Consider the following 12,339-nt stretch of genomic DNA (forward strand, 5'->3'; position numbering starts at 1 on the left):
CTTCTTCTTGCCTGGATGCTTGGGACTGCTCAGCCTGCCGGAAGCTCTAACAGTCTCACTTCTTTTACGCTCACCCTTGCTTGCATTGACTGTACGAGGTCCCCACGTCCACACGCGGGGTTACAGCCCAGTGGGCAGCTTTTCTTACCTGAGAACGTGCTTAGACGTGCTTTTCCTTTCTTAATTTATATCGGCCAATGTAGAAAAACCACTCTTCACGCGGGATGCATCCCAGTTGAAGGGAACATTCCTCAGCACCACCCTAAAAAAGAGCAACATGGGCTTTGGATTTACCATCATCGGTGGAGACGAGCCTGATGAGTTCCTGCAGGTGAAAAGCGTGATTCCGGACGGGCCCGCCGCCCAGGACGGAAAGATGGAGACAGGTAAGTTCCCTCGTGCTGGAGAAAAGCGGTTCGCAGCCTCTTTTTCTAAAGGTGAACATACGGAGCTGTGTTGGTGTTTTTAGTTCAAAAGCCAAAGGTCGCTTCACTTTCTGAAAAATCACAAATTGTATGTTCCCTAACTCCTGAGTTGAAATAATTTAGAAACAACTTTGTGTACTATTTTTCCTTCTGTTTCAGACTGGCCCTCTTGATTGCTGGATTCACTGTATGCTTGAGAGTTGACAACTCTCTAATTTACCTCCAGATCTCCATCTTAGGGATATGATTAATATTTCATGTTTTTCTGACATATTCAGCCACTGATATTTTTAAATCTATATTAATTTTGTAGTGTTCTCATGCTAACTCGCCCAGGTTATGTATTTAAAATGCACGCCTATCTTGAGGTCATAAAGAAAAAGTTTAAATGGCATTAGTCTTTATATGTCTCCATGCAGTATTTTAATATATGGGTTTCTTCTAGACCTTACAGATTAATTTCATATACAATTACTTGGATATCCATCTAAATTATAACTGAAATTAATTTCACATGGAAATAGAGATGCAAATTGTTAAGGACAGGAAAAGGTAAAATATGAAAAGTTCATGGAGGAAAGAAAAAAGTAATAAACTAGGTCTGATTCTGGTCCGATTTTAAATTCGCCTGCCTGGCCCATAACCTTGAATGAGTCCTGTAACTTATAAATATTAATTTCCTTATCTAAAAAAATGAGGAAATTGAAGCTGAGCTTATGCACATAAAATGCTGATTCAAGAATTTTGTGACGTTATTTTTAAAATGCCTTAGAGTATTATATAATCCAGTAACTATATCTGCAAAGAAACAGGATATATCACCATTTTCACATTTTTTTGCAACATTGATTTAATTTCAAGTATCAAGTTTATAAAGTCAGAGGGTACTAGTGGTTCACAAACTACAGAATTACTTTTTGGGGGAAAGTTCTGGCCTATGTACTTAGGAACAGATAGATCTTCATGAGTTTTTAAGGGGTTTGTGTGTAGAGAAACGACATAAAATTGAGGTTCTCATCACCAATAGTATATTATAATTATGAAATAAATTCTACATCAGTAACTTTTTGCATGATGACCTGTGAATTCATTACTCATTACCATTTAATAAGTGACAATGATATACATGTGCCTATACATCTAAAAATTTGGATGAAGTTTTGAAACTAACCACATTTTGCAAACACTTCTGATGTAAAAATCAAGATACGTAATTTTCTACAAGAGTGATAGTCTACAACACCCCTGGTGATATTTTACAGGTAACTGTACCTTCATGCTACTAAAAAATTCACAAACGTCAAAGAGTGATTAAATTATCCTATTAGAATGCAAGAAAATTATGGAATTAGTAGCAGTTTAGAAGAGGAGAAATGATTACGAGAGCTTTTGAACTTCAGTGAAAACTTGACAAATCTATTTATTTTCCAAATAAAGGACCTAGTTACTTTTCTCTGATTGAACCCAGGATTCCATGTTTCAAAACTAGAAAAGATTTCTGTCAGCATAAATTTAAAAGACAAAGTACAAATATTTGTACAGTAAATCTTTTTCCTTTCCTACTTGTGTTATTAATTTGCCACACCTACACAACCTCAGGAGCCTTATTCAACAACAAAGTCAAAACTTTATTTAGAATTCAGCAGGTTTTCTTCATTAAAGAAAATCACAAATTCGTAATGGAAGAGAAGAACCAAGGATTTAAGTCTATTCACTGTCTCCTGTTTAGTCTCCTGTTTGTACACTGAACAAATACTTCACGAGCACCTTGCTGTAGGGGTCATGGCCCCACACCAGGACTGCAAGGATGGAAGATGCACACCTGGCTTTCAGGAGTTCACATCTGGGAAGGGCTACAGCCATCTGAACGAGCGACAGCATGTCAGCTCAGTCAGGAGCGTGCGGATCAGCAGCAGAAGTTTTTGAAGAGCAAAGCTTGTCGCTCACTGAATAATGCTATCAGGCTTTTATGGGGATAGAAATTCCCCTTGCTGGAAAAAAGTTTCATAGAACAAACAATGTTTATCAGACATTAAAAATGTAATGTTTACCTCCAATTCTGAGATGATTTTTTTAAAGTGTGAACACAGTTCTATGGCATTCCACAAGTTACAATAGAGGGAATCGCACTTAGGTTCAGTTTATAAAATAGTTGGTATGTGACAGACAGTTTGCTAATTAGTAGAGATGCAAAACGGGAGACACTCATGTTCCTACCCTCAAGTTTGCAGTGTAAAAATAATGGTAGTATCTCATTGTAGAATATAGAAATAGTACAGGGGAAATAGATGTAGAAATAGTACGTAGAAATGGTCAGAGGAGGTGGATGAATTCTGGGGGGAGCCGTGTAAGGAAAACATCAGAGACAGAATGATTCTGAGTTCCAGATGACGAATGGACATTTGCTGGTGGGTGTGTGAGGAAGGACATTGCAAGGGCAGTACCATATGAAAGTCATGCGGGGAGACCTGGACAGAGGCCCCCATGCCGTCACAAGATGTGGTAATGTCTCAGTAGTCCATCTGCAGGGCATATTACACACAAGGGACACAACACAGGTGATAAAGATTATCAAGCATCAAGCAAAGACATATAATCACCGAGCCTCTAAAAAACAAAGTGTCACAAAGTTCCCTATACCAATTCTAAAACCACTCTCAAAAATTTCCAGCCAGTTAAACCAAACTTTAAAAAGTGGTGTTTTGTTTACTTATGTACCTCTAGAACGTGAAATAGCAGTGAGCATATAGTGAGTGCTCCTTAAGTGTTTGGGTGGGTAGATGGGTACTTGCTCTTGTAAATGACGAAGTAAAATTTGCACAGGCTAAATTCTGAATTAGTTTTTCACAGTAGAGCCTAGTAAATGATATTTGGATTAGCTAGCTCACCACTAAAGCAAAGAAACAAAGTGACTTTCCAGTTTCTAGATGAAATTTTAAAAACAAGGGCATGTTAGGACCAAAACTGTTTTCCTTTTTTGCAAGGACTTCCTACTTAAAATAAGGTTCAAGACCTAACGAAAGTAATATCGACACAATAGATATAAGAGATAAATCATAGTTTAAAAGTGGCCCATATAGTTTGGCATTGAAATATGCATGAAAACATTTTAAACAAATTTTTTAGCTGTAGGTGATCTCTAATATAAAGAAAGCTGTGTCAGTAGTTCATATGGCTATGAAGAAAAGTCCACTGTGCCAAAAAACTGACCCAGAGTTCTGCACAAGAGAAACCAGGACATTTGAATAATTTTTCTCCATTGGCCTCAACTCCTGGGAAGGGCTCGCAGACAGGAAAATACAAGGGTACTGAGCCGCTGGCTGGTTTCTGACAACTAATTGAGTCCATTCTCAATGGTTCTGTTGTGTTCCAAGAGAAGGTTTCTCCGAACAAATTAATGTGATGCCCAGGAAGCTTCTTCCTTCTCATTATTAAGTAAGCCACACCTCCCTGCCATCAGGCACCAGAGACCCTGTTAACATTCCTTAAAGGGTTTTAAAAATTAGGTTTGATGGACCATGACTTACATGAAAGGTATAGAGTTGGAAAGATGTTTAGCTAACGTCCTTCAGTTAAAGAGCTCCCCTCATTTCGTGAGCAGGTCGATGGCACTGCTCTGGTACTGGTAGCTGCCACAGTCTGGTTTGTAGAGTTGGGGGGACAGAATTCACTTTGTCAGAATCACACGGTAAGCTTTGTAAAGCTGCAGGCTCCTGTGATCCCAGACCTGCTGATTCCGGATGTCAGGGAATGTTTAGGGATGTGTATTAACATGCTTAAAAAATTGTCAGGACACTACAAGCACATGATTTAAACAAACAAACAAAAAAACCCCAAATATTTATATGTGCGAAATATTTCCTGGCCTGCCCCTTGGCCTCCCCCACAAGCCCATACTCCAGGTGCAGCTGATTTTTGTGTTCTGATAGACGTCTCCTTGGGCAGCTCCCTTCTTCTTCTAATTAATGTCTTATGTCTAACTGTCTGGGCTTAGCACTTCCAACATGGCCTGTATTTACTCCCTTTTAGAAAGAAGCTTTAGCGGGGCTGGGTATTTAGCTCAGCGGCATAAGAGCCTGCCTTGCAAGCAGGCAGTCGTGATCCCTGGTACCGATAAAAAGGAAAAAGACAAAAAAAAAAAAAAAGAAAGAAAGAAAGAAGCTTTAGCTCTTAAACCCCCTCTGCCTTCCCAGATCCTCCCCATAGGGTTTTGCAAGTAATTTTAGTAAAGCTTTTACAGTTTTTGCATTATCACGGCTTTCAACATTTGTACCGTAGATACACTGCTTCTCTTAAACACCTGATTGGAGTTGCACTGTTCTCTCTCTTTCTCTCTCTCTCTCTCTCTCTCTCTCTCTCTCTCTCTCTTTCTCTCTCTCTCTCTCTCTCTCTCTCTCTCTCTCTCTCTCTCTTCTTTCTCTCTCTCTCCATTACTGCACTATCTTTCTAAAATGACTTCATTCCCCAAGGCACCATCAAATAAGCGCCTTCACGGGCTCCGTTTTTACTGCAGAGCTTTTTGTCCTGCTCCTCTGGGGGCTGGCAGCACAGCTGATACCAGGGGACCGTCCATCTGTCTCCCAAATGCAGCCACTGCTGACTTAACCACACCTCTATTCACCATCCGCACTCCTCTGGACCACCGGCCACATGTGTCCTGCCATCTACACTGTCCATCTTTAAAACTCAGATACTGAAAACTCGTTTGGGAGTTTCCACATTTGTGACAGAATTGGAAGATGGGTCACAGTCTCAGGTTTGCAGGACAGGAACAGAAGGTGACAGTCTGTTCCGTTCCTTGGGGCTCTTCAGTTGCTGCTCTCCCTTTTTAATTGAAACCCCCTCATTGTCTGACTGGGGCACATGATGAAAGTTCTACACATGTATGCGGCGGGGCAGGTGTGTGTGTTGTGTTCCCTGACCCCTGGCCACTCTGGGCTTCTCCAGAACAGCTCAGGGCCTCTCTTATCAGGTAATCCTCTCCTCCGAGAACATACTAGACCCACAGTCAGCAAACTCTTTCTATAAAGGACAAAAGAGTAAACATTTTAGGCCTTGTAAGCCAGGCCTTTATCCTAGCAGTACAATTCTGTCATCATGAAAGCAGGCATCAAAAACACATGGACAAACAGGTGTGTTGATTTGTTCATTTCTGTGACTGTGTTCCACTAAAATTTCACATCTAAATAGAAGCGCAGTGGGTTTTTCCAGTTCCCATTCTAGAATGCACCATCCAAAGCCACACTCCATCTGGTAGCCTATCATTATTGGCCTTCTGTGTCACAGAATTTTCTAGAATGTCATCTTACAATGGCCGCTGTCTCAGAAGCGGCTCCCCTCCATTGCTTGACTTGTCCCTTGGAAAGTCCCTGTGGAAGGGAGAGCTGTGTGTGTCCACCCTGCCATGCTGAAGCAGAAGTCGTAGCGTCTGCAACGTGTGTGCCAGCAAACCGAGAACCTCTGTGTGATGTGAGACGCCCTTGCCACCACTGGACATCACCCTCATGGCCTCTCCTCCCTCGACACAGCCGGTGCTCAGAAGTGCCTTAAAGGAGTGCTTATGAATATTTCTGGGCACTGACTCCTGGGGTACAGTTTATGTCATCATCCCAACACGAAAAAAAATAATAAATCCTTGCATTTATCTTTCGTATCAGCCACATCAACTGGCTTCTCAAAATCAGTCAAAAACAATGAACTAGGAGCAGTTTCTCACCTTCAAGGGTCTCGTCACTGTTTTGGGATACTCTGCCACAGGTTCAGTGTCTGAAAGTTTAAGGACCCTTCTGCCCTCCAGAGTACAGTAAAAGACAATCGAATTAGAGGCTCTGCAGCGCAGGCTGCGTCACAGAGGGCAGCCCTGTCTTCCTGGGGCGGTGACTGTCCTCTTCCTCAGGCTGCCCGGTCAGTACTGAGCCTCCAGCCAGCAGCCACCTGCAGTTCCCCTCCCCAGCCCACCCCAGTGTGCCCCTGCCCTGGTCCTCCTCCCTGGACGTTCTCAGCTCCTTAACACCCCAATGAGATGTCGTCATTGTTCATGGAGCATCCTCTGAGAAAGCCCTGTGACAATGCCCAGGAAGTGGTGTCTATGTGTCTCCCCTCGTCTCCTAACACACACGCATCAGTGACAGGGGCCTCGTGAATCCTCAGCATACACGACGAGGGTCCCTTCCTGTCACCGCTCTCTCACCAACTGGCTGTCTCCTAGAGATCGCAGTAAATCTACCAATTTTGTGCCACCCCCTCCACATGTAGGTAGTGCCAGACCCTTAGGGGGTCTTACTATTAGCCAGAAGCAAGTGGATTGACTGGGAAAATATCCATTTTCCTATTCATTTAAGGTGCCTGTTTAGTCATTTCCTATTGCTGCATAGCAAATCGTGCCAAATCTGTGTGATTTAAGCCATCAATGGAGCAGGGACACAGGACTCTGTGGTCTCTCTTGGGGTCCTCCTGGGCCACTCACTGCCAAGCTCACATCAGGACTCAGGGATCTGTGGACACCTCCTAGGCATGCGACGAGGTCCAAGGTGGCTTCTCTCCACAATGGGACTCAGCAGGGATGGCAGCAGCTCCTGAGAGCAGGCTAAGCGTCTCTTTCCCCATGACCATTGTCCATGGTAGTGAAGGGTTCAAGACAGCAAAGGGGAAAGTGGTCACACCCCAGGCCTGCCTCCCACCACACAGCTCCACCTCCATCGCTCATCCTGTGGATCACAGCAGGAAGCGGCGGCCCAGACACGTGGGAGGGAAAATGGTGGCCTCTGGTCCCCGGGTGCCATGGGAGCACTCATTAGCTACCTTTTACCACCACAGTCTTCTTCCTGTGGCTTGTTTCTAAATTTTTGGAATTCATTCCACCTCCCTTGGGAAAGACGCCTCTTTATTCCTGGACACCAGCTCTCGATCTTGCTGGTGCAAACCCACAATGCTTTCCTTTCCGGCTCTCTGCAGAGCCCAGGATAAACAAGAGGGAATCCAAATACAGCCTAGAGACCAGGAGCAAGCATCACCAGGCCTTAAGCTTTGTCTTTCTAACCAAAATAGAGAGCTTAAGTTGTAACAGTATAATCCTTAAAAGTTTTCATTTTAGCAAACTATTCAGATTCAGCTTTACCTTGAATCATGTTCCTTAAATATCCCTTGACGTCAATATCTTTGGTCATGCTTAGACATTTATGAATGTTAGGTTTAACAAAAACATTTTGATCTTTATACAAGTCAGAAAATGAAATTGAATTTCCTGGCACTTGACCAATAGTAATATTTCCAGGGGAGAAGCAATAAACCAAGCTTGTTCCACCTGTCAATATATTTATTCTTGATTCTTTCCAAACTCACCCAACTTTCAAAACCCTGCTTCACTTTACTTAAATTCCTGATGTCTCCACCATAGCGCTGTGTCTTTCCGATCAATAATGCCACATTTCACAGTGCGGGCAAGAGCCAGGATGAGCACTCTCTACCCTGTATCCTCCTTTTAGGGTGATCTATAAGTGACACAGATGTCACAATTGACAAAGCACTTGACTTCAGTGATGAGCCAAACACTTGAGAGGATTTCAGAATGTTTTGTTGGACCAATTCTTAAATCATGCGATGCTTCGCCAGGAGCTCATTTAGTTTTTAAAAGGCCCTTGTCACCTGAGTGCTGCTGTGACCCCTGTGTTTTGCTTGTTTCTCTTCTCTCCCTCTCGCCTTGTACCATGTTCTCTCTGCCCTTTTCATTTAGAGTGATGTTCCTTTTTCTTGGTACATGTTTTTGGTACAAAACGTCTGCATTTCGGTACAGAGTCGGTTGTTTTTATCATCTTAACCTCCCTCTCCCTTCGTCTCTCAATCTCCTTCCCATTTGAGAAAGATCTGCACCTCTAGTTCCTATTTATTACCTGTCTTTTATTTTGCTCTTTATTTATAAACTTGTTTCCCTCATAAGAGAAACTATGCAATATTTGAATTCATGGATCTGATTTACTTCACTTAACATTAGGTTCTCAAAGTGCATTTCCCTACAGATGACTCCTGCTTATCTTTCTTTATGCCAGAGTAATGCTCTTATTCTGTGCAAATGCCACCTTTTCTTTATCTACTAATCTGTGTGTGGGTGTGCAGGCCACTTCAACACTCAGCTGTTAAACTCACTCATGAAGGCACAACTGCATGAATCCGATTCTGGTCTCCATTCTGCATCAGGATCGAGACCTTCAGCCCCTTTCAGCACTGAGAGGGCCCCGCGTCCTCCTTGACAGTTGTGTTTCCTTGCATTGATACCCTGGACCGAGTCGCACAGTGCTTCCTATGGGCTCTTCACGAGCATTTTACTTACTAAATCATGCACGTTAGTGCACTTGAGGGTATTTTTAAGGTGTTCTGAACAAAAACGTCTTGTTAATTTATAGCACAGGTTCACTGGCCTTACTAGAAGCTGAAGCCAAAGGTCCTTGGGGCCTCGGCTCAGCCGAAGAGCACAGTTCAGGATGGTGCTGGACATTATAACCCCAGGCATGACACACTGAAGCACTGTTCCTGAGTATAAAAATAACATTTTAAAAATCTGAAAGCCTATTATTTAAGCGTAACAGAGGTGGCCTGGAGATTCCCATAATCTTTTTATACTTCTTGAGGCAGATGACAGGTGGTGGGCATAAATTGTTCAGTTTAAGATAGAGAAATTTGAAGTTAAGGTAGTATCCAAAGGCAATTCACTTTTTTTTTTCCATTTTAACTCAAGTCCTGGTCCAGAATTGCCAGTACTTTTCTTGTAAGTAAGGCAAAATGATACAAATTGTTGCAAAGACTGAGGAGATCCTGCTGAGATTGCCTTTCGCATCCTTATAGACAATGTCAATTTCACTCAGGTCCTACTCTTCTCTCTGCCTTAACTAATGAAGCTGAGATTCACGAGGAAATAATCTGCTTTCCATAGAAGGTGCTTATTTTTCTCTGCTCCCAACCCCTGTCGAGATGATTAGGTCTTGTCATTTGATCTCACTGCCCATCTCTTGAATATAAATTCCCGAAAGGAAACATCCATGGTCCGACTTGGTCTCTAATGAGTTTCCTCATCCTATTTCACTATCAGGAATGTGACAAATATTAAATCTGGTGGTGAACAAATAGGTAAATCTTCTGGTGGCACCAGTTCCCTGATGTGAATTACAACAGAAGCGCAAGATTCACTGTGATAATCATGAACTATTGTCTATGTCCCCAAGAGTGTTCTTTAAAGCTTCCCTTGGTCTAGTTTAACTAAACATCTTGTCTGATGGGTTACGACACGTACAGTCCTTAGAAAGGACGTGACACATGGAGTCTCTTGCACACGGTGGTTGTTGTATGTCACATGGAGTCTCTTGCACACGGTGGCTGTTGTATGTCACATGGAGTCTCTTGCACACGGTGGCTGTTGTCAGTGTGTAGACAGCTCTGCCAAGACACTAAAGAAGCTGGGCAGTCTGGAGCGAGGGATGCAGGCAGCGATGTCCACCCTGCACCTGAAAACAAAATGATGCTGCACTGAACATTTAAAGACAGCTCTTGCTTCTTTAAATCATTTTAGACTAAAGAGATTATCTGGAAATTTTCAGAACTGTCAGCTCTTCCTCCACTGGCAGATCAGCTGAAAGGGACTTTCTTGTGTCTGTACCACTGACCGCTGGGCTGGCTCCATTGGTGTGTGTCATGGCATTGTACTGTGCTTACTAGAGGCAATTTAGAGAAGCAAGCACTTAATCTTTATTTGCTCATTATGCTCCCTCATTCTTGATATGATAATCTATCCTGAAAATAAGTCAGTCTTGAATCATAACAAACAAAAGTCAAAGGAGGGTAATACAGCTACAAAATGCATGAGGCAAGGTCAGTGTTTCTGTGAGAGGAAAAATATTCCTGATATCTGCGCAGCAGGCTGGTCCTCCCTCCTACAAATGGTCAAGTGGACTTGAAAAGGCTCGGTGAATAGTTTAATTGCACACAGAGGGACAGACACGTACCTCATCCACAACCATGTGCAGAGCGGTAAAGGAGACGAAAGAAACATGTCTTTCACTTTTTTTCCACCTAAGACAGTTTATAACTGTAAATCTCTTAGCCTTCTAAATGAGGAGACCATGCTGAAGTCAATAGGAAATAAATTACCATGCAGACCTTTGTTTATAGGTGTAATTCTGCTGGTTTTTACAAGCTGCCAGTAAAATCAGAGGTGCAGTATGCTAGAGTCTGCAAATACCCAAGACGCTGCAGCTGCAGAAGCCTTAATGCTGGGTGCAGTGTAATTAACGTGCCGCGCGCACGCTGTGCTGAGGATGCGCCTGAACTGACAACATGCGGTAGATCTTCAGTGTCACCGTCTAGTTTACCCGGCATCCAACTCTGTAAGGTGGATCGTGCATTTCTTAATAGCAAGAACTACTGCCGGGGAGGGGAAATTCCCACCAGGTATGAGAAACGTGGACAAAACAAGTGGGGATTTAGGTCTGTGGAGCCAGGATTAATAACCTACGACTGTGTCGTCTGCGTGACTCCTCTCCTTCTAAAGTGGGGCATCCTGACTTCATCCTGCCCTCTTCTTCCATGTGGTCTGCCTTCCTGTCTGCTCATCTGACCAGAGCGAGAGAAAAGAGTCCTGGATAAATGTCTTCCTGTGTCTGTGTCACAGGAAATATTTGTTTTTTGTTTTATTTAAAGAAAAACAGAAAAGAAGATATAAATAATACAGAATTTCCAAAAAAACAGTAAGAAATCACTAGTTGATAAATTACATATGCTTATCTTAGAAGTAATGGCTCAAGTTACAAAATCAAAGCATAAAAAGTGGACAATCAAACAATGACAGGAAAACTATTCTGATGAATAAACACTTGGTATGGTTATCTATCTTGCACACTTGAATATACACATAGTTATATCCTTTAGAGCACTTTTTTCCCTTTCATTATTACAATATCTATTATACATTTTGGAACTTATTACTCTTTCAGTTTTTATTACTATTTTTATACTGGAGAAACAATACAATATTTATAAATATGAGTCTGATTTATTTCACTTGTGAAGATAGTCTCAAGTTGCCTCCATTTACCTATAAAAGCCTCAAGATCATCCTTTTTATAGCTGAGTAATATTCCATTGTATACAAATACTACATCCTTTTCAGAGGATGGAAATATTTGGCATGGAACAAAAAATGATTTTGAGTGCACATCTCTAAATTTAACAGGAAGTGTCTGGCATGCTTTGGGAAGAGACAATAAACCAAGTATGTAGCAACACGGAGTGTTTTTCAAAGAACTCTGATGGGCTTATATAAGATTATGGTGCTGAATTGGGACATAAAGTGTATTAAAATAACATGGGGAAAGTGTGCATGTGAGTGTGTGTGTGTGTGTGTTTGTGTGTGTGTGTGTGTATCTGTTGGAGCTGCAAATAGCAAGACCTGGAATACAAACATCCACACCTGGAAAACAAGTTACCAGGGCTTTGGGTCGTTGGCATTTGCCTACAGGCTACATCAGCGTGACAGGTGTACTCTCAGGGTCTACAAAGTGGAACCTCATCTACAAGGTAGCACAGATGGAATTGTTTTCAGTGTTTTTCATCAAGTCCTGAGTCCTTGAAAATTTGTTGCCTTTTTTTTTTTTAATAAAACGCAAAGGTCATTTTTTTCCTTTGAAAAAAAAATAACTACCTGCCATTTCACAGGGAAAAGCTGACATTTTTCTATGAAAAGGAGACATTTTGCCTGAGGGCAAGTGGAGGCAGTTTGTGGAATTACCTGACAGTGAGTTTACATAAGGGCAGAACAAGATGCTGTGCCGCTGGCAGAAACAGCATTTCGCTTCCTATTCAGAGTTGTGAATTTTAAAAAGCACAGCACCGATTCCTCATGGTCGCTCTTTCCATATCCTGTGAATGG

The 12,339-nt window shown here is 42.2% G+C and overlaps 1 protein-coding gene across 13 annotated transcripts in view; it reads left to right on the forward strand.

The window, feature by feature from the left end:
• Positions 1 to 12,339, forward strand: part of Magi2 (membrane associated guanylate kinase, WW and PDZ domain containing 2) — a 1,223,070-nt gene that overhangs the window by 940,115 nt on the left and 270,616 nt on the right. For all 13 annotated transcript variants that reach the window (XM_063233871.1, XM_063233916.1, XM_063233891.1 and 10 more), the window contains one exon: positions 204 to 386. In XM_063233871.1, coding sequence (XP_063089941.1) covers positions 204 to 386 — 183 coding nt within the window. The remainder of the gene's footprint in view (positions 1 to 203; positions 387 to 12,339) is intronic.

Source organism: Cavia porcellus, unplaced genomic scaffold (genome assembly GCF_034190915.1).
Source record: "Cavia porcellus strain 051 isolate PalLab524CR breed Dunkin Hartley unplaced genomic scaffold, mCavPor4.1 scaffold_2, whole genome shotgun sequence".
NCBI lineage: Eukaryota > Metazoa > Chordata > Mammalia > Rodentia > Caviidae > Cavia > Cavia porcellus.